Below are 21,816 nucleotides of genomic sequence, written 5' to 3'. Positions count from 1 at the left end.
GTGGAGGTTCCTCCTCTCACCAAACCCCACCCTTCCCAAACACCACCCCTGAATCTCCAGTTGTTTCTCCAGAAGGGATGGGCACAAGCCACATTTTTGAGGTTTGGTTTGGTTCATGGTTCATGCCTGAAAGAAAGGGATTAAATGGCTCAAAGCCAGTTAAGCCAGTTGAATGACAGGGAGCTCCCCACTTCTCAGCTGTTTTTCATGAACAGCAGAAAGCAGGAGTGTAAATGCTCCAAGCCATTTCAATCTCTGTTTTTTGCTGTCCGTGAACTGCCACAAATGACATTGGAATTCATGGAAGTTTGTGGAGGCTCTTCAGTTTGCAAATGTTGCTTCATGAACTCAAACCAGCCAAAATTCATGAGCCAGTTTGTGCCCACCTTTATTTCAACCCCAAAGTTAGAAACTCTAATATACAAAGGAAATCAACAAACAGTTAAAGGTACAGGAGCTCTGCCAGAAAAATAAGGCTCAGTCCCTTATGCATTCTCCATTCCTGAAACATTATAATTTTTCTAATCAAGTCCAAATCTTAGCTGGAATAAAACTAGATCTTTATTCCTGTTTGGTTTTGTGTGTGTGTGTTGTAACATTTTGCCACTCAGAGAAGAATAACCCTTTGTGTAATGGTGGGGGAGTACTTCTTTAATCTGCGTCAAACTTTGGACTGGTTGGTCAGGTTTATTTATAAACCACATATCAAGAATGCTTCTTCCTCCTTGCTCCGATCAAAGGTATTCCTGCTGTCCTTTCCCAGCTGCAGCGCGTCTTCTGAGAGGGAGGACAAGACTGAGCTGAGTCAAAATGGTTGATGAGGAAACGAAGGCCATCTCTGTTGAGCTGAGGGAGAAAGAAGGCTTGGAGAACAACGGGTTTGTTCAAAGTGAGGACACAGATGAAAAGGAGACTGAGAATGCCAGCCAAGAAAAGTTGCCAGAACCATGCCTTCTTGGCGTTGAACCAGGAGCGATGCAAGAATTATCCGTGCAGCCGTATGCTGGCATGCCCAAAGAAGTCCTCCTTCAGTTCTCAACTCAGGCACGCTACAGAATTACCAGAGAGATCCTTTTTTGGTTGATCATTGCATCTTCACTGGTCCTTGTCGCAGCTACAATTGCCATCATTGCCCTGTCCCCAAAGTGCCTTGGCTGGTGGCAAGTCAGTCCCATTTACCAGATCTACCCTCGGTCATATAAGGACACAAACAAAGATGGTAATGGAGACTTTAAAGGTGGGTACGTCCAAATTTCAGTATATTTGTTTACATTACCTAAGACTCTGCTGTGAAAGATTCTTTTTACAAAGCAGGTTACAGAACAAGATGGAGTAAAAATTAGCTGGGTTGCATTGCATGATAAATAATATTTTCAAAATCAATAGTATGCTTTGGCTTTGGAGAATGTGAAAGAATGATCACCTGTTGCATTATAGAGCAAGGAACCTTCCAAGAAATTTGAGGTCCTTGAGAACAACAGACTAGGAAATGCCAGTTTGTAAGCCCTGTAAATTAGATTAATGTAATGTGTACCTCTAACAAATGCTGCGTCTACAAGGATGGGTTGCATAGTGAAGGCATTTGTGTGCTTATTACTGTAGTGATACTCTTTGTGGTGCTAATCTAATAAAATAACAAACGTTAGTAAACAGAATAACAACAGCCAGATTAAATTCTATATAACAGATCACCACTATTCAAACAAGATTAGATGACAACTCATCCTAAGGCTTGCAGAAATAGATTAATGTTTCCATTTTTTTTGAAAAGTTAAATGATTCAGAAGTAAGAGGAATTGTTGCTAAGGCAGCTGTTGCCCTTGTGTTAATTTTTGTGCAGTGTTAGATAGCTCTGGTTAAAGTATCGTAGCTTGGGATCTGGAAGAAGTGACCACAGTGAGAGAACAAGCAATCATACATGCAGATAGAAGGTTGGACTTTGACCCTGAAGCTATTCTTACCTCCCTGCCACTTAGAAATCTTTCCAGCTAAGATTCCTTGGAATTAACCCTGGAATGTTACCTATTTCACATTAAAGGTCTTCTACTTCTTGGTCAAAATAGACCCCTTTAAGTTAGTATTTTCCGTCAAAATGTTGCATCCAATGAGCAAACCAAATATTTCCACTCTTTACTCCCACTACTCCAGCCATCAGCTTGTTTTGATGGAGGGATGCTTTTAAGAGCATATCCCATTCCCCCAGTTGGGCTGATGCCACTTCATCACTGCAGAACCTGCCTCTCCAGCATGGTGCAGTAGTTGCAGTAGGATCTGGAAGACCCAGGTTTGAATCTCTAGCCTGCCATCCAAGTTTGCTGGGTAACCTTGGCCAGTCAGATACTCTCAGCCCCAACCTACCTCACAGGGTTGTTGGAACGATAAAATGGAAGAAAGAATATAATAAGCCACTTTGGGTCCCCATTGGACAGAAAAGTGAAAAATAAAGCTCTACGCAGACACTTCTTTAGTTCTGATGAATAGCAGTTCCTGTGCTTTTTCTGGGGGCCAGACGTAGCCCATCGTCTTTATGGGATAGGGACTGTGCTGGTAGTTTAAGATGATAAGCTTGAATATCAACCAAGTCTGTTCTTCTCTGTTTCTTTTGCTGTACCTATGGGCAGCGTTTGACAGTGTGGACCATGCCATCTTTTTGAGGTATTTGGACGTATAAATGCAGATTAAGGGTTCTCTCTTGGACTGGATTATATTATACCTTGTGGAGCGGGCTGCTATTAGAGACCAATTGTCATCATTGTGGGTCGTGTCTTGTGAGATTCCTCAGGGCTCAACCTTAACCCCCCATGCTATTCATTCCTTAGGAGAAACCATTCATGGATCTGGAGTAGGCTGCCATCAATATGCTGATGACAGCCAACTCTTCATTTCTTTATCCAAATCACTTGATGCTGTAGCGCTCCTGAGTTTGTGCCTAACTACCATGGTTAAATGGTTAAGGCTGAACAAGCTGAAGCTGAATCCTAAAAAGGTGGAAGTCAGCCTGGCTGGGAAGGCTAAGGTCTTGAGAGATATTGTGCTCCTCAACTTTGATGGAATCCAGCTGATGCTTGCTGACTAGGATATAAGAGCTTAGGTGTTATACTGCATACATTACTATTCCTGGAATAAAAAGTTAATGCAGTTGGAAAAAAGGCATTCTACCAACTTCATCTAGCATGGAAGATGGCCCTTTACCTAGGCTCAGCTGATCTGGCCACATGGACACATTCTATGGTTAGCTCAAGGCTGTACTACTGTAATGCACTCCATATGACTCTGCACTTAAAGACAACTTGGAAACTCCAGTTGGTGCAGAACCCTGCAGTCTAGGTACTATCGAGCACCAGACCAAACATAAATATCACAGCCAGTCTTCAGATACTCTACTGCAGTGGTCCCCAACCTTTTTATCACCAGGGACCACTCAACACCGGGGACCACTCACTGGGGACCACTCAGTGCCTTTTACTGAGCCCCGGTGGGGGGGAGTAGTTTACTTCTCTACTCTCAACCACTGCCCTAACGCTCTCTGATCACTATGGTAATGTTTAAACATCCCTTCAAAATAAGATACAGACACGCCACAACAATGAAGTGTGTTGTAAAGGGCTGGGGGGGGGGATGAAGTAAAGGGCCGGGGGGGGGGGGAAAGGCATCCTTCAGGGCCCACCTCCAATTAGTTGAATGACCACATGTGGTCCGTGGCCCACAGGTTGGGGATCGCTACTCTACTGGTTACCAATCAGTTACTAAGTTCAATATAAGGTTATCACCTACAAAGCATTTGGGCTATAAGACCACCTGTTCCACTATGTTCCACTGAGATAGATTCAGGTGGGTGGTCGTGTTGGTTTGAAGCAGCAGAACAAAGGTTGAGTCCAGTGGCACCTTTAAGACCAACAAAGTTTGATTCAAGATGCAAGCTAGCTAGAGTCAAGATGCATAAGTACGTGGGTGACTATAGCCAAGATTGGATTAAGGCAGTTGTTGAGATCTGTGAATGACAGTAAATCAGCTTACAAATTCAAGAGAGAAGTTTGAGTCCAGTGGCAACCCCAAAACCAGCAAAGTTAAACTCTGGTGGCATTTCTGCACTTTGAAAAAATTAGCGTTATGCCAGCACAATGGCTTCCCTCCCTCCCTCATACCTGGAGATTTTTCTATGGTGGGAATGTGGAATTAAAATTATAAATGAAGACTGCTATTCTAATTATTTTCCTGATCAGGTATCCAAGAAAAACTGAATCATATCCAAAATCTAAATGTCAAAACAATATGGATCACATCTTTTTACAAATCTGCTTTAAAAGACATCGGGGATGGAATAGAAGATTTTCAAGATGTAGACCCTATGTTTGGAACGATGAAGGATTTCGAGAACTTGCTTGCAGCAATCCATGATAAAGGTTAGCTTTGATTTTTTTTAAAAAAACATGCCCTTTTCTTTTTTGCTTATGTTAAGAATTTTTAAAAAATACTCTATATTTATGTATTCTTAAACTAGCTTAATGCCCATCAGTATTATAGATAGATTGAAAGCCCATGAATCTCAGCAGCAACAAAATATGGTTTCTACCCTGGAGGAGTCCCTGTAGCCTTTTAGGTGAGTAGCTGTTTGTCTGCAGTAGAAAAGCAAGACCACCTTAAAGACCAACAAGGCCATTCTTCTTGAAGATCTACAAAACTAAGCATACTAATAATTAGTATCCAAAAATAGGTTCATGTAGGGCCAATTTGTTAAGAAATGTAGAAGCTGGTGCCTGTGCGTGGAACGTGGTGGTTGTGCAGGTAAGGCCTACCACATCCCGCCAATCAGGCTGTGTGCTGGTGGTATCAGCTGTACCCTTGGGCTAGCTTCAGTATTCAATGCCAGTTTAATAAGTTTTGCCACACTTGCAAATTCATAGAAATTACAGGCCCATACTTCATAAACAGAAACTTTTGAAAGGCTACTTTGAATCTGACTCAAAATGTTTCATTGCAAGAAATAAAGATTTTACTAGAAGGCAAGTTAAGCTCATTGCATATATATGAAGGACTAGGCCTGTTGATCAATGTGGCCATTTAAACTGGACAGCCCTGAGCTTAGTTAACCCCTTCTAAGACCTTTAAAGTTAATGGTCTTAGGCTGATATCACCCCACTTAGGAATGCAGCAGAATTCATTCATTCATTCATTCATTCATTCATTCATTCATTCATTCATTCATTCATTCATTCATTCATTCATTCATTCATTGCCATCTTTGCTGCTAATTTATGGCAACCCTGTATTTTCAGAGGTGGTTTGCCATTGACTGGCTCCTTGTTGCAACCCTAGACTTCCTTGGCAGTCTTCCACCTAAGTACTGGCCCTGTTTAGCAGCTGCAATCTGATGAGATCAGGCTAGTCTAGGCTATCCAGGCAATCATGTCTCTAGCATTTTTCGTAAAGGCAATGCATTTCAGATAAGACTTACTCAGTAATCCTTGGGAAAGCTCTAAGATAGACCAGCACTATAATCACCATAATGGAAACACGTTGTGGTATGTTTGACATGCTGTGATGACATCTTGCTTTTTAAGGTTTTAAAGTGATAATGGATCTAATACCCAACCATACGGGTGACATGCACAAGTGGTTTCAGCTTAGCCGCAATCGGACTGGAAAGTACACAGATTATTACATCTGGCATGACTGTGCACACATCAATGAGACAACCACTCCACCTAATAACTGGGTGAGTACAGGACTTGGACAATAAAGAATGCATCAACTGAAGAATACCTTCCTGTGCTATAAAAATACAGGCACTGAGGGTATAAGCATACCATCTGCTTCAAAAACATGCCTTTTGGGTGTGATGGGTGTTGCTGGAAATTCAGTGTCGTCCCCCCCCTCATTTGTACTAGCACCCAAGACTGTTGCATTCAGGAATACAACAGGTGCTTGATTAGGGGGGGTAGAGTGGAAGAACTCTGTGGATGGCCTCCCCCTCCCCCCAGGACCTGGAAAGGGTGCAGGCAACTCACGGGCAGGGGCAGCTCTCATGCAGCAGGAATCTGCAGCCTCTGAGCCTCAGAGGCAAGTGGAAGGAGTAGGGGTGGTCAGGGGTGGGGGACAGAAAGTGATTGTCTGGCCACTGGATGGACAGGAGGCACTCAAGGAAATTTTTAAACAGAGGCTAGATAGCCATCTGACAGAGGCTGATTCTGTGAAGGCAAAGGTGTGGCAGGTTACAGTAGATGAGCAATTGGGATGTGAGTGTGTCTTGCATAGTGCAGGGGGATGGACTAGATGACCCAGGATGAACCTTCCAACTCTATTATTCTATGACTAGAACTAAAGCCCATTTTATGCTTGGATAAAATGGGCGTTGGGACCGCAGCCCGGGGAAGCCTTCGCAGGGCGAAGCCTTTCCGGGGTCGGGCTCGGCGCAGAGAGGCATGGGCGATCAGGAGCATGGTGCCAGGGCCGGGGACAGGCTCGCCGCGTCAGCGAGGTGGTGAGCCTGCTCTGGGGGCTAGAAGAAGGCCTCTGGGCAGCGAGGCAGGGGCACTCGAGGTGGGGCGTTCTCTCGGCCCCAGGAACAGTGTCAGTGCGGCAGCAAGGTGGCAAGGCTGTTCTGGGGCAGGGAGATGGGCGTTGGGCAGGCGTGCAGGCAGCAGCGACGTGGGGCGTGCCCTTCTGGGCAGCTTACCGTGTCGCCATGTGCGGAGGCAGGTTGCGTGAGGCGTGGCTGTGGGGAGGTAGGGCAGATGGAGCGGGGAGCGGGATGAGAGGCAGGGCCGCGTTGGGGCGTCGGGCAGGGCAACCAGGCATGCGCGGAAGTCCGCGCATGCCTGGTTCATTCCTGCGTCATCATGGAGTGCGCATGGGCCGAGCTGTGTGGGGAAGGCAGGGCGCGGCCTAGCTGTGGCGGCGCGGCCTAGCTGCGGCGGCACAGGCTAGCAGCAGCGGCGCGGTGGCACGGCAAGCAAAGGACAGGGGCGGGGAAGCGGAGGACATCGTGACGGTGAGTAGAGAAGCGGCGAGGGTCCATGGGAAGGGACGATCGGGGTGGGGGTGGGCAGGGGTGGGAAGGCGGCAGTTTGAGAGGCAGCCGGGGGGGCGGAGGCACAGGAAGGTTTGGGGGGATCGAGGAGGTAGTCGGCGGTGGGTGGGTGGGTGTCTTTGGGGGAGTGGGAAGGAGTGTTGGCGCGGAAGATGTGAGGGGCGGTTAGTTGGGGGTAGGGGGGGCTGGAAAGGAACAGGGGCACTGCGTCTTCGATGCGGCATCCCTGCTCCTTTTGCCACGGGGAGGACAGTCGTCGGGAGGACTCACCAGGTCGGAGGTTTCTTCCGTCTGTGCAGTGAGTCCCCTGGCGGCTGTGGCGAGGCTGGGCCAAGCTGACCAATGGGGAGCCGCTTCGCAGCTCCTGATTGTGCCCTCCGAGTTTTTATCCCGGACAGAGTTTTTATCCCGGACAGAGCCCGCCCTAACTCCTCCCCAACAGCCCTTACCCTTTTATTTAACCCTTACCCTTTTATTTAATATATAGTGGAACAGATTATTATTGTTGTTCTGCTTGAGTCCCTGTTTGGAGGAAAAGCAGTGTCTGAAATGTCATGTTAAAGACATAAATACAGCTAACAATGCCGTCCTAACTAGAGTCTGTGGGAGTCAATGGCATTAGAACTGCCTGAGCTATTGACCAGTGGATTTGATAATGGCTGCAGATAAGTGTAAAGCGGACGGGTTGAATCACAGGAAAAGGTCAAGAATTATTAACTGCTCAGGAAGTTGATTTTTTCCCCTTTTCCTGAAAAAGCACCTTTTGTTGCTATACCTGTGCTGCTTTAATAGCTTACTGACTAAAATAAAATGCCAGAGCAAATTGGATTCTCTGTTAATAGTTACTAGCCTGCATACCAACTAAGGTCTTACAAAAGAGCACTGCCTTGGTCCAGCATCTCGGTTCAATCAAGCTTCGGACTAGTACCAATCAGCCCTGTTAGGCATGTAACTGTTTAGCTAAAGAGCACACATTTTAAAGATTGCATTGCGACTACTTTGGAATGTAAATATTTGCATAATGAACGTTTTTGTTAAAAAATGTATAGTTTGCTGAAATCCAGAAATAAACCTGTGGCATTACAAGACCTAGCTAATATTTGATAAAAACAGCAGCACTATTTAATAATATATCCTTAGATACCTGCCACTCAGTATATTGGCTTACTAAATTTTCACCAGCAAGGGGAAAGCTCTCTTTTATTTCATTTTATTCAGCTCATCCTCCAAGGAGATCAGACTGTCTAGCCTCTCTGATTTGATCTTCACAATGACTCTGTAAAGTAGGTGAGGTGAAAGACAGTGATTATCCCAAAGTCACTAACGTGGGGAATTTATATCAAATCCTCATCCAACACAATTACATAAGATTGATGTCTTCTAGGTGGGGCTTGGAGATCTCCCACTATTACTGTTTCATTTCATTTATTTATTCTGCTCTCTAAACTTGCTCTTCTCTAAAGGTTCAGAGCAGGTAGCAAAAACCAAGCTACACATTAAATTTTTACAAATGTTTATATAAAAATCTCAATTTAAATAATTAAAATGCAATTTCCTAAAAATATAAAATAGATGAAATCAAGAACAATGCTGATTGTCTGATGTCCTTTCTTCTTGAGAGGAGGATGGAAAGAATATAAATATTATTCATCAGATGGCATTTCCGGATAGATTAAGGCAGGGAAGCCAGGCAGAATTTTGGTGTTCTTCTAGGCCTCAACTGATGGAACAGTTCTGTTTTACAGTTTTGTTTTACAGGCCCTGTGGAACTGTTTAAGGTCTCAATAGAGTATTCTACCAGGCCAGAGCCGAGGCCAAAAAAGTCCTGGCCTGGTTGAGGCCAATTTAACTTTTGGGGGGCCAGGGATTGTAAGCAGATTGGTTGACTTGACCTGAATGTTCATGAAAGAGGTAGTCCCAGAAGTATGATAGTCTCAGACTGTTTACGGCTTTAAAGCAGTGGTCTCCAACCTGCGGGCCGTGGCCCGGTGCCGGGCCGCGAAGGCCATGGTGCCGGGCCGCGGCTCCCTCTCCCCGCCCCCACCCCCGCAGTAAAAAACTTCCCAGGCCGCAAGCTTGAGGCCCGGGAAGCTTCTTACTGCGGGAGGGCGGGGAGAGGGAATCAGGGCCGGGCCGCGCATCGCGCATGCGCGGACCGATGCGCAGGCGTGGCCCGATGCGCGGGCATGCCCCACAGGCGCGGCCCAATGCGCAGCCGTGGTCCACGCGGGCGCGGCCCGATGGCCTGCCGGTCCCCAGCCTCAGAAAGATTGGGGACCACTGCTTTAAAGGTCAGTACTAAAACCAAGGACTAAAATTTCCAGACCACAGCCACAGTCTCATGGCCCATAAACCCACAACAACCAACGGGTTAGTTCCTTCCTAAGAGAGTTTACACTTGCAGGATCAGAAGGACATTTACTTCAGAGTAAGCACTACGAGACTGAAGGAAATAACTATGGATTGTTCTATAATATTTATCTCTTCAGTATATTGAAAACATTGCCAGATAAACTGCATGTATGAATTCAGCAAGAGGTTCAGTTCATTGCCTTTTCCAACTTTGATTTATCATTCTGCTTCTCTTACTCATTTCTGTTCCATCTTTTTACAAAGAGGCTGGGGAAAAGAAGATGCATTATGCATGACTAGTTCATTGTCAAATACTCCTTGTTCACTGGGCATCCCAGGCAAGGAGCTTCTTCACAGCTGTCTCTTGTCCTTGCCAACCATGACATCAGAATCAAACAAACCAACTAATTGTTAGGTCATGCCTTTGGGGTTTTCGGAGACTGAAACGATGTTGGAAACAAGCTCCACTTTCACTTTCCATACTTCAGTTTGATTCCAGCACATACAGGAATTTCCCTAAAAGGAAAGATTATCATCTCTTTTATTTAGCTCTTCCTCCAAGGAGATCAGACTGTTTACCCTCTCTCATTTGATCGTGTTTGTAAGCTGCTTTAGGAATCCTTCAGATAGTGAAAAGTGGGGTATAAAACCCCTAGCTCCTCCACCTCTTTCTCTTAGAGGAATATGAAAGACATGGTCATGTGTTCATGATTAGCGTTCTAACGACGAGTGTAAGAAACTTGATTTTTAAAGTATTCTTTATGCAATCAGGTGAGTGTATTTGGGAATTCCAGCTGGCAATATGACGATGAACGGAAACAATGTTATTTTCATCAGTTTGGAAAAGAGCAACCTGATCTGAATTTTTGGAACCCAAATGTTCAAGAAGAAATTCAAGTGAGTATAAATTATTATCCATATTGTTGAGAAATTTAGATAGTCCTCATGAGAACGATGAATTGAAACTTGTTTTTTATATGAAGTTCTTTGTTTCTTTTCTTTTTAATAAAACCATTGGCCCATGGGCACTTTTTAAATGACTAACAACTCATTAATACATGCATCTATACATAATATAGTTTGACCCTGATTCTTGACTTTCCTGTTAGGTCCCAGAAGTACAATGTGTATTATGCGGACAAGACAGGGTTGGAGCAATAGGTCACATTCTGACTAGCACATAGTGAAATCATATAGGATTATACCTCTTCTGGCTGTGGACAGCATAATACATGACTAGGAAAAAACCTTACTACTGAAGGCTTAGGCCTCCTTACTCACATGTTTGATTTCTGTATGAAGGGAGCAGTCTTATGTGGTGGAGCATGCAGATATGAAGCTTGCCTCTTGCAAGCAGGGAACAATGGATCATGGGATTTTGCTCATAGTTTCATAAAATCTGCCCATGATGCCATATAACCTGGAGCATGCTTTGGGCGGAAATACATTTCAGAACTGGGAGAAGACATTGAGGGGCTGGGGACTGCTATCGATTACAGACAGTAGAAATTTGGGTGAGGTACAAGCTACATGTCAGGGGTTCACAGCCTTGTTGAACCTGCAAGTTTTTTGGGAATGTTTGAGAACAGGTAGTGGATGACATTACCAAATGGCTGAAATGGGGGTGGGGGGAGGGAAGCACTAAATGGCTGTCATGGGGTGTGTTGCCAACTGCAAAATATAAACGCAAAATACCTACTTAGGAAGGAGACAGCTCTTTCCCAAACGAGAGCTCTCTGCTAGCACAAAGGTGATTTTCCCTGGAGTTTTTCCTTCCTCAGTAAGATACAAAACATTCAGGACAGGCTCTTTCTGGGCAGAAGTAGGGGAGGAGATATATCTTAGGGAAGAAAGAACTGAGCACCAAGGAATACATGAATGAGTGCTGTTGTGCCCATGGGTCTGCTGGAGATCATGACAGCTGTTCTATAGTATATAAGAAGATGTGCCATTTCATATGAAGTCTATATCATGTAAAGGTTCTGGCCAACTTCTCTCCTGAAAAATAATATGTTATCTAGATAACTGTGTGAAATGCGTTAGGTAAAACATGACATTTGGATGTTAAGCGAATCCATTTTCTCCATTCTTATTTAGGAAGTAATCAGGTTTTGGCTTGGCAAGGGCATTGATGGATTCAGTATTAATGATGCTAAATTCCTTCTGGAAGCAACACACCTGAGAGATGAACCTCAAGTGAATAAATCTCAAAATCCGGTAAATGTCTTTTCTGCCTTTTCTTTCCCTGGATAGTTATTTAATAGATGCAATGATTGTCAGAATCCTACCTTGTGTAAATTGTAAAGAGGTAGGCATGAATATACATGATCCAACTGGGAAGGGAGGGATATAAAAATAAAGTTAGTATTATATTACATCAGAAGTAAGATTAAGGTAACAGTCGACTACATGCCAGCTGCATGAGTCTTGGTTGTGTTTCACCTGATGGTTTCACCTTTTTAGGTCTACAGAAAGTAGCTGCAACATTGATATCAGCTAGGTAGAAAGGTCTACTGTGGGCAATAATATAATGGAACCAACCATTACCCAAGGAGCCTTCATGCAGCCTTTTATTTTCAATGGAAGAGCCACTTAATTTGCAAGAAGGCTTCAAGCTTTGTGCAGTGGCAAGCTAGGATGGGGGTAGGGTCCACTCCTTTAGCAGTACAGCACACCATGGCTGTAGTAGGCCAGCTACATTAAGGAGAACATGCTTTGTATGCCTAAGGTTACAGATTCATAACTTGACATTTCAATTGTAAAGGACAGTAGCGCTGGGAAGGACCTAGGGCAAATCTATCAATTAACTCAGGGGTAGTCAAACTGCGGCCCTCCAGATGTCCATGGACTACAATTCCCAGGAGCCCCTGCCAGCATTCGCAACATTATCACCTCAATGGGAGGAATATTACCAGTTTTGTAGCCTTAGTGGTGGAGGGGTGAAGGGCACAACTCTCTCTCTCTCTCTCTCTCTCTCTCTCTCTCTCTCTCTCTCTCTCTCTCTCTCTCTCTCTCTCTCTCTCTCTCTCTCTCTCTCTCTCTCTCTCTCTCTCTCTCTCTCTCTCTCTCTCTCTCTCTCTCTCTCTCTCTCTCTCTCTCTCTCTCTCTCTCTCTCTCTCTCTTCCTCCCTCCCTCCCTCCTCACAAGTTCCATGGCTAAAGAACAGTTGTGTGCACTTGTTGAAGCCTCGGTTTTGGATTTTTTGTTAATTCCCTGTTTTTTACTTTAAGAATTTTTTCTGCAAACTTGAGTCTTCCCTCCCCTTCACTCCTGTATTTATATCTCCCCCCCCTGCAGATTTAAATATTCATTTATGGGGGCATGTTGACGATAATATGGTGAGCCACAACACACTGACACCATAATCCCCTTTTTAACATGGGCGCTGCTGGCAGCTATGCCAGGCTGGGCCTGTGCATATAGGAAAGAGCCAGGTCTGAAAGGCCCAGCTCCACCCCCACCTACGTTGCTCCAGCAGGGACACAAATGCCCCATTGGGTTCCACGGCATTCCGCAGCACTGTAGAGCTGAACATTTCACCTTCACGATGGTGGGATAGCATTATGACACTATCTCACCTTCGTGCTGTGAACCCCCCCTGCCCCGCCCCCACCGTGGCAGACCCTTTCTGCCCTGGAGTCAGGCGGACTGTGTGCACCAGGGGATTTCTTCCCCCTTTAGTACACAGGAAATGGCAGGGCAGTCTGCCCTGCTGCAAGAAACCATCAGTGGCCAGGCACAGCCTCCACAGTGCATAATCATTCTATGTGGATCTAAATGAATTATGACAACAGTCTCAGAAAAGTTCACATGGGTTCTGAGCAGCAGCCATTTAAAAATATGTTTATCTCTGGAAAATATTTTTAAAAGCACTTCTCCAGAGGATTAATGTCAAATGTCTCATTGTTTTTCAAGGACAGCATTTCAGCCTATTCTGAATTGTATCATGACTATACAACCACCCAGGTTGGCATGCATGATATAGTCCGCAGTTTCCGGCACACCATGGATAAGTTCAGCAGTGAGCCCGGTAGATACAGGTAAGAATACTATGGGCGCTTTGGTGCCCGAAGCAGCTGGTCTCTCCCAGCACAGTCAGCTCCGTGCCGTGCCACGTGGAGGGGGGGGGGAGGCGCGGGCATCAGAAGCGCCCAACCCTACGACCACATAGCAATTACTTATTATCTGATTAACTTATTATCTGATAAGCTGTTAAAAGCCATCCCTATTCTGCGTGGAGCCAAATAAAACAGTTTAAAAAACAACCAGTTTAGACTGCTTTATTATATTACAATCGTTGTTCTGCATTGAATATAGTCTGTTGAAAAACTACATTGCAATGCTCTCTGCATGAAACAATTCATAGCCCTGCCCCCTGTAGTTTTGCCAACTCCACTTTGTTCTCTAATGCAGTCACTAATCTGCATAACTAAGGAGCTTCTCTGCATGACTAATAGGGCGTGTCAGGCAGGCAGGAGAGAAATGAATCGGTGAAAAGCATCTTTCAGAAACAACGCTTAAAAGATGCTTAAAGCACCAAAGAGGCAGTTCACCATGCAGAGCAAAATCAGTTTTGCAAATTAAATTCACTCTTCTGTGCAGAGATCAGAATAACAGCGATGTATTTAGTGAGTTTTCATCAGCTTATCCATCATGCAGAAGAGCAGGGAACAGGCTGAAAATGTTAAGAGGCAAGAACAACTGTGCTTTTGTACCCCCTGGATTGGCTGGGGCAAAACTCTGGAGATTTGAACAAGGTTTTAACTAGCTGATTCCCAAGGGAGTGGGGAAAAACCCACCCCACAACACAATCCAGGTTTTCTCTTTGGTATGCAGAATATATACTTTACAATTTCTAGGAGGAAAACGGAAGGTGTGGAGTGCATTCAAAGCATTGAATTAAAGTCATGCTAACTCCAATTCAATGAAAATTGAGAATAAACTGAGCATACAGGAAAGGCCTTGGCTGGGCTTACATACAAACCCATATTCTATCTCTGAACCCCTTGTCAAAACATGTATGAACCAATATAACCGTTAGCAAGTCCTGTGTCAAAATGAAGATCATGTTATACTGGGCACTGTTTTGTAAAATGAAAAGCTCTCCAATGAAGAAAATGGATAAGTATTACTTGAATTTACATTTTGATTGGATGATTGGCTGCCTGTATCAGTGTTTTTACTTATGAGTTGCCTTGAACAAGCCTAGAGCATATGCATTTCCTAAGCAAATAAACATATTTTACTTTTACAGAAGCTGCAATGGATGCAAAATAGTAAAATGAGTAGGAGGTCGTCTCCATTCCTATTCCAGGACATACAGTAAACTGGCCATGTAATGCTGTTGGCCTACTACATGAAACTCTCGAGTCATATGAAGGGGCAAGTTATATACTGGGTGGCTTCTTAATTGCAGGAAGTCTTAAAATATATTGGGGGCAGAACTAAGTTCCTCTCCAAATAAAATATGTGTTGTTGGTGATGGGTGATGTGGGGCAGCCACAACAATGGTGAAGATGTTAGATAAAGAATATATATTTCATGATCTATTCCAGGTACGAGTTTTTAATTTTGTTTTTGCTATATTACAGTGAAAAGTACTGCCTATATTTTTGTAAATGTCTTCTCTTTTGAAGATTTATGGGCACAGGAGCCAATAATCAAGAGAGTGTTGAAAAAACTATGATGTATTATGGGACATCTTTTATTCAAGAAGCAGATTTCCCTTTTAATCTGTTGCTCATGAACATAGAAGAACTCTCTGGAAATGGCATCTTTGAAAAAGTAGATGCATGGATGAAAACTATGCCACAAGGGAAGTGGCCAAATTGGGTGGTAAGCTTCTGATTCAGAGGGACTACACTTCACACAACATCTCACACAACAGAAGTTTTGATGCTTAATTAATGAATTAGCCTCCACCCCCTTCACCGGGCAGTGATATCAGGACTCTCTCTGCCTCACCCACCTCACAGGGTGTCTGTTGCGGGGAGGGGAAAGGGAAGGCGAGTGTAAGCCACTTTGAGCCTCCTTCGGGTAGAGAAAAGCGGCATATAAGAACCAACTCTTCTTCTTCTTCTGAGTCAGGATGACAAATGTGATGGACTATTAAAGATTCTGAGAACCTTTGTGTGACAGGCTGTTTAAATGGCATTTTTGGAGAGTGCCAGTTAAGAAATGACAGTTGGGAACTAGCAGTTGAATAAAAGTTTATCATTGACTGAGGACTGGGAAGGAGGCAAAGAGGAGTGAAAGGATCTCAGATGATTCCCATTAAAGTTGAAAGGAGATTCTAGTGAAGTCATCCCTGCCCGGTGAAAAGGGAGGTAGCTCTAAGAACGGAGTGAGCCTTTCCCTTTATATATAGAAGGATTTTGGGAACTTGGTTGTACATTTCTTTCTTCTAAACATGAAGTGTCAGTGAAACTTAGAAACCCATGCTTGGGAATTAAAGCAGAGACTGCAAAGAAAGCTTCTTTCCTCTGAGTTTCAAAGTCCTGTTGAAAAACACTTATTGGCAACATATTAGCTGGATTTAGTGTGATTACAAAGTTACCTCAGTTTTATTATTGGTTCACCTCATACATCCTGCCCTTGATTCGACATGACCTTTCAAGTTAAATTTTATTTTGAACTTCAAAATACAGAAGTAGAAAATAAGCAGATGATTTTGCCTCTTCCGTCAAATCCCTGGGCTGGGCTAGCACCAAGCCCGCTGCAGTCTAAAATGCAGTGGGCGCTAGCGGTAGAAAGGGGGGGGGCGGGAGGCAGGCCGTTGGAGGCATGGAGAGGCCTCCCGCCCTCTCACCCACCTCCCAGCCGTAAAGGTGGCAGGGCAGTGCATGAGCCTCGGGGCTGGTGGGTGTCATGTGTGCTGCAGGTGGCTGCTGTTGTACCTGATAGGTAGTGGCAGGCCTGCCGCATTGTCACCATTGGGGGCAGCCCTTCTCAGGGCCCTCTGCGGGCACCGCCTCCTGAGCATGGGCACTAGTGTGGCCTTCCATGCGTGCCATGCAGAGGTGCCGTAGACCCTCCACAGGTGACAACGCCACATCACAGGAGGAGTGGCCGCCATAGCGGGCTCGCCACTGCCTCCTCCTCCTCCTTTGGCAGCGCTGCTGCAGCTGGCTCTTCTTCGGTGCTGTGGCCGGCTGCTGTGCTCCACTGTCCCAGTGGAGCAGCAGAGAGTCACAGATGCGATGGGTCTGGCAGCCAGGTGCATATGTAGGTAGAGTGCTGGAGCAGCAAGTGGCCGGCCATGGAGGGTGGCAGCTGTAGGGGCCAGCCCAACCTGGCTGCACCCTGATAGGGCTGGATTTGAGTCCAGACACTCACCAGGGGCCGGACACACTCCACCCCCAGGCCAGTTGCCTAAATATCATAAGAGAAACCCATGGATAAGATGTGACGGGGGGGGGGGGGAAAGCCACAGACCAACTAATAAGAAGAAAATAAATATATGGGCCACTCAGCAAGAAAGAAGAAAAAAAGGGGGAAATCTGTGAGAGAAAAAAGAGGGCAAGATGGTCATAACATACACAAGTAATTCCATTTTTGTACTCTTGCCTCATTTATGATGCAATTAGACTGAGGTTATATGTCCCCTCAAAGAAACTGATGTGCAGTTTGGGGATGCTGTTCCAACTGCAGGTGGAGGCATAGATCCCCTAAGTACCTTTTGGCAGCTTTGGGTGGCATGCAAGAGGTAAATTCAATCAATTGCTTCAAACAAACACAAGTAACTGGCTTCATGACTGTGAAGCAATTTAATGAGTGGGCACATGGAATCAATTGTGTTACCCTGGACTATGCCATAAGCCTCTACAGAAATGTGGCAAGTACTGTGCCACACAATCCAGCATGATACTGGACAAGCTCTTAATAATCAGAATGATGCTGTTATTTGTCGATTTGTGCTCCTTCTGTGCTTTTATGTAATAAAATAAGGTACCCTGCTGTTCAGATTTAATATTTTATTGCGCAGAGGTTTGTGGCTTTGATAATTAGACTTCTTCTAACAAGACTATTCTTTTGTATTTAGTGACCTTAGAACAAATTATTCCCTTTTCTCTGCATGTAGAGAAATCTCTTTTAGTGGAAAACAATATTAAAATTCTTTATTTCAAGTATTCAACAGTGTGATTAAAAGGCAGGTAAGCACCCAGTCAATAAAATAAAATTATGAATGACTCTTTCCCCCTAGGAGTTATAATCTACCCAAGTATTTTGGAATATAGGCAATTTTTAAAAATGTGTAAGTGCCAGCTTTATTAGTTTAAACAACCAGTGTGTTCTATTGTAAGATGTGGCTAGTGTGGCTTTTGTGGGATCAATAACCCGGTTACATATCTAGCCTAAATATAAAAATTATTTTAATAAGTTCCTTATTATTTTTAGGTTGGAGGCCCTAACAGTGCTCGCATCGCCTCTCGGTTTGGAAAGGAATACATAAATGTCCTAAACATGCTTCTTTTAACTCTTCCTGGAACGCCCACTACATATTACGGTGAAGAGATAGGAATGGAAGATATCCCATCACAAACTGTGAGTGAAATACTCTTGAGTTCCCATCTACAACATCACTGTGTTCTGGAAGAGAACAGCCTTGTCACAAAAAGAGATTCAGCATCATATAGCTGTTACAACAGGAATCCCCAACCTTTTTAAGCCTGTGGGAACCTTTGGAATGTTGAGAAGGAATAGTGCGTTTCAGACCCTAAAGCACCTTTTGCTTGAGGCTTAGTCAAGCCCCACATGGCTTCTGCAGGAGGCAAAACCAAACATAGTACCTTTGTCTTCACTGCCAAAAAATTACAGATGAGAAATAAAAAGAAATGAAGTGGGGGAGAGGGACAGAGCAAGAGACTAGGGAATAAAAAGAAAACAAGGAAAGAGGAAAGGCAGTTGGAGAAAAATAGGGTAAGCTAAAACGAAAAGTGAAGGGGAAATTAAACCACAGTCCTTGCTCAGCAGTTCACCTGATCCCTCAGTGGATGCAGCTGCATAGTAGTCATGGAAAACTCATTGACTGATTGATGGCTCATGGCAGTTTACTATAAAAACAACAAAACCAACAATCCTCATGGCAGATAAAACTAATCTACTTCCCTCCCCCACCCCCTCCACAGCTGATGAAACCAGACCACACTTGTCCCCAGTAGTCCACCATCATCCCCAGGAGAGCACTCATGCCCAGCTGACCAAGGCTGATGCCTCTACAGGGCCTCTACAGTTTTGTGCCTCACTTGGAAGCTGGCAACCCTAAGAGGAGGTCTCTCTGTGCAAACTGTCCTGAGCCATGTCACGTTCAAGCACACCTAGGAAGTGCGGAATTCCAGAACATAAACCTACATCTATCAGGCAATTTTACCTCCCCTCTGCAATGTTTTCTTGACCTAAGATAGACTGGGTGCACTATCTGGCTGGTTGAGTGGCTAGAGAGGCATTATATCCTTTTGAAGCCCCATTTTCAAACCTCAAGGAATATTTCTAACCTAGGGGTAGCCAACCTCCAGGTGGAGCCTGGAGATCTTCTGGCATTACAGGTTATCTCCAGACTATAAAGATCAGCTCTACAGAAAGAATTGGCTGTTTTGGGGGGTAGACAGGTTGGTTGTGCAAAAGAAACATTTGAGGCCTCCAATACAGGTTGTTGTGGAGATGAAACACTTGAGGCCTACTGCACAGGGTTGTTGTGCAAATGAAACAGGATGAAACAGAAGGCAAAAGAACCCCTGCAACAGTTTCATTTGCACAACAGCCCTGTGAAGTAGGCTTCATGTATTTCATCTCCACAGCAACCTCGCATAGTAGGCCTCAGATGTTCAGAGTGGCAGAGAAGAGACACTCATGGGTTGGCTGTGTCTTCCCTCCAGCAGTGAGGCTGGCCACAGCAGTATTTTAAGTCAGAAGGAACTTTTCTGTGGCCTCCCCTGTCAGCCAATGATTTAGCAGAAGGGAAACCCCCCCCCCTTCAAAAGGAAAGCACGCCCATGCCCTCAGAAACACATCCCTCGCCTCAGTCAGTGGCTGTTAGAGGCCCCCTTCACAGGCCTGAAGGGAAGGTGGTGTATGGAATCCTGAGCAAGAGCAGTAATTGGCCCTGAGGGAGGGAGATTCCACCAATAGGAGGCTTCGGAACCTTCAGCATTTTGTCAGGGTGTACGGTCATGATTTTATGTATATAGACAATACTGTATTTTGTTTAGGCAATCTTTTCAGAAAGGTCACCCATGCAATGGGATGGTAGTCGTCATGCTGGCTTTACTGAAGGCAACTCAAGCTGGATCCCTGTAAACACTGACTATCCAAATATAAATGTGGATGTAAGTATGAAAGTTGAAGCTGTTTCTCACTACTCCAAAAAGGGAACTAATCTACATAAGCAATTACTGCTTGAAGTTAAAATCAAGATATTTAAAAACTAAGGGGGATAATGTAGCCCTTCAGATGCAGAAAAGTCAATGCAAAGTGATTAATTCACCGGAATACGAAGGACAGCCCTTCAGTGGCTGATCTCCTTCCTCCAGGATCGCGGATAGAGGATTGCAATAGGAGAGACTGCTGACAGCTTACTTGTGGAGTCCCTCAGGGAGCGGTCCTCTCTCCTATCTTATTCAACATCTTCATGCGCCCTCTTGCACAACTGGTATGGAAGTTCGGGCTGGGTTGTCATCAATATGCAGAGCCCCCACCTGGTAGAATGAGCTCCTGGAGGAGATCAGGGGGCCCCTGATGGAGCTAAAACAGTTCTGTGGGGCCTGCAAAAGGGAGCTCTTGCACCAGGCATTTGGTTGAGACCGAGTGAACCAGCAACATCTATAGGGCCCCTACTCCCTTCCACCCAGAAATCCACTCATGCGTTCTGCTCTGGACCTGTTTGCATTGTTATAGTCCGTTACCTCTGTTATAGTTTTAATGTTAATATTATTATTGTTGGTATGAAAAATTTAAGTTCCACGTACTGTTTTCTACGTTTTATGTAAACTGCCCTAAGCCTCAGGGGAGGGAAGTATATAAATACAAAAATAAATAAAAAAAATAAAATTATCACAACTGTGTGTATCAGAGGAACTAGATGGTTTCCTGCTTGGGCAATCAAATGTTCAACAAGTTGATAGAAGAATATTCTCTTTTTTCATTCCATGTTAGAACAGAATTTCAAAAAAAACCTCATGCTAAACAAATATGCCATTAATTCAACCTGAGAATGTAATTAGGACTAGAGATGAGGCATAAATGAAAAACTGTAAAAAAAATCACAAGCTAGCCTATAACACGACCCTCCCCAGTTGATCAACAAATCCCTCTGATTAATCAACTATTGCTTTAGTTGATTTACCAGTTTGGTTGTTTAGTATTTATTATGGTTAGAAGGCTGAATTATATTTATAAGGGTCACTGGAACCTGATGAACATTAAAAGCCACGCAACTAAAAAAGTGGCCTGAGAAATACTGGGAAATAAGGAATAATCCACAGCAGGTAGCTTCATCATATTAAGAGTATATTTTCAGCATCTAAGAAACCACTTAACACTGGAACCCCATTATGTTACAGGTTCAAAGCACTGAATGGAATTCTACGCTCACAATGTATCAAGAGCTCGGCTCCCTTCGTGCCAATGAGCTTCTCATTCAAAGAGGATGGATGTGCTATATTTGGAATGACAGCAATATCTTTGTGTATGTGAGAGAACTGGATGGCTTAGATCAAGTATTTATGATGGTCTTGAATTTTGGAATGGAAACCACAACTGATCTTCAGGCTTTGGATCTTGACCTTCCCTCAAAAGCTACGATAAAGCTAAGCACGAACTTTAACAACAGTGGTACAGTTGTAAACACTAAAACAATCAAAACTGAAAAGGGCGAAGGACTCATCTTGGAATACAGAACAAGCAAGCCAGTCCACAATCAGGAAACTTTCAAGGAGAATTGTTTTGTTGCAGAAAAGGCATGTTATTCTAGCACCTTCAATTTACTCTACATGTACTGCTAAGAAACAGTGGCAGTTAATTCCAAGTTTATGCCTTGATAATTTGGGTGCATTTCTGTGCAATAAAAGGGATGCTGGATTTTGTATTGGATTAAAATATACTTCCTCTCATTCAAATATGTTTTTTAATTGCTATCAAGTCACTTTGGGCTTATTGTTACCCTGTGAATTAATGCCCTTCAAGACATCCTGTTGTTAACAGCCTTGGTCACATCTTGCAAACTGAGGGCTGTGACTTCTTTGACTGAGTCAATCCATTTCATGTTGGGGCTTACTCTTTTCGTGTTGCCTTCAAATATATATTGGCACAATTCAGACCTAGCTCCAAACGAAGTTTGGTACTAAATGAACAACCTTGAGAGACCCTTAGCCATGATCCTTAGTCTTGCATATTCTACTCGTTCCCTGGCAGACTGTAATCTAATTAATTTTCTCTTT

General features: G+C 44.2%; 1 protein-coding gene across 1 annotated transcript; it reads left to right on the top strand.

Annotated features, from left to right (window-relative positions):
• Window positions 1–724: 724 nt before the first annotated feature.
• Window positions 725–21,495, top strand: SLC3A1 (solute carrier family 3 member 1). The gene is made up of 10 exons (XM_077337383.1): window positions 725–1,237; window positions 4,224–4,403; window positions 5,562–5,716; window positions 10,154–10,279; window positions 11,480–11,599; window positions 13,298–13,422; window positions 15,019–15,217; window positions 17,780–17,926; window positions 19,591–19,707; window positions 20,941–21,495. Exons 1-10 carry the CDS (start codon window positions 811–813, stop codon window positions 21,379–21,381), a joined length of 2,037 nt encoding a protein of 678 aa, XP_077193498.1. The 5' UTR covers window positions 725–810; the 3' UTR covers window positions 21,382–21,495.
• Window positions 21,496–21,816: the final 321 nt, after the last annotated feature.

The sequence above is a fragment of the Paroedura picta genome, chromosome 1 (assembly GCF_049243985.1).
Source record: "Paroedura picta isolate Pp20150507F chromosome 1, Ppicta_v3.0, whole genome shotgun sequence".
NCBI classification, from domain to species: Eukaryota; Metazoa; Chordata; class Lepidosauria; order Squamata; family Gekkonidae; genus Paroedura; species Paroedura picta.
The sequence above is the reverse complement of the archived record's forward strand: the minus strand, read 5'-3'. Positions and strand labels throughout refer to the sequence as shown.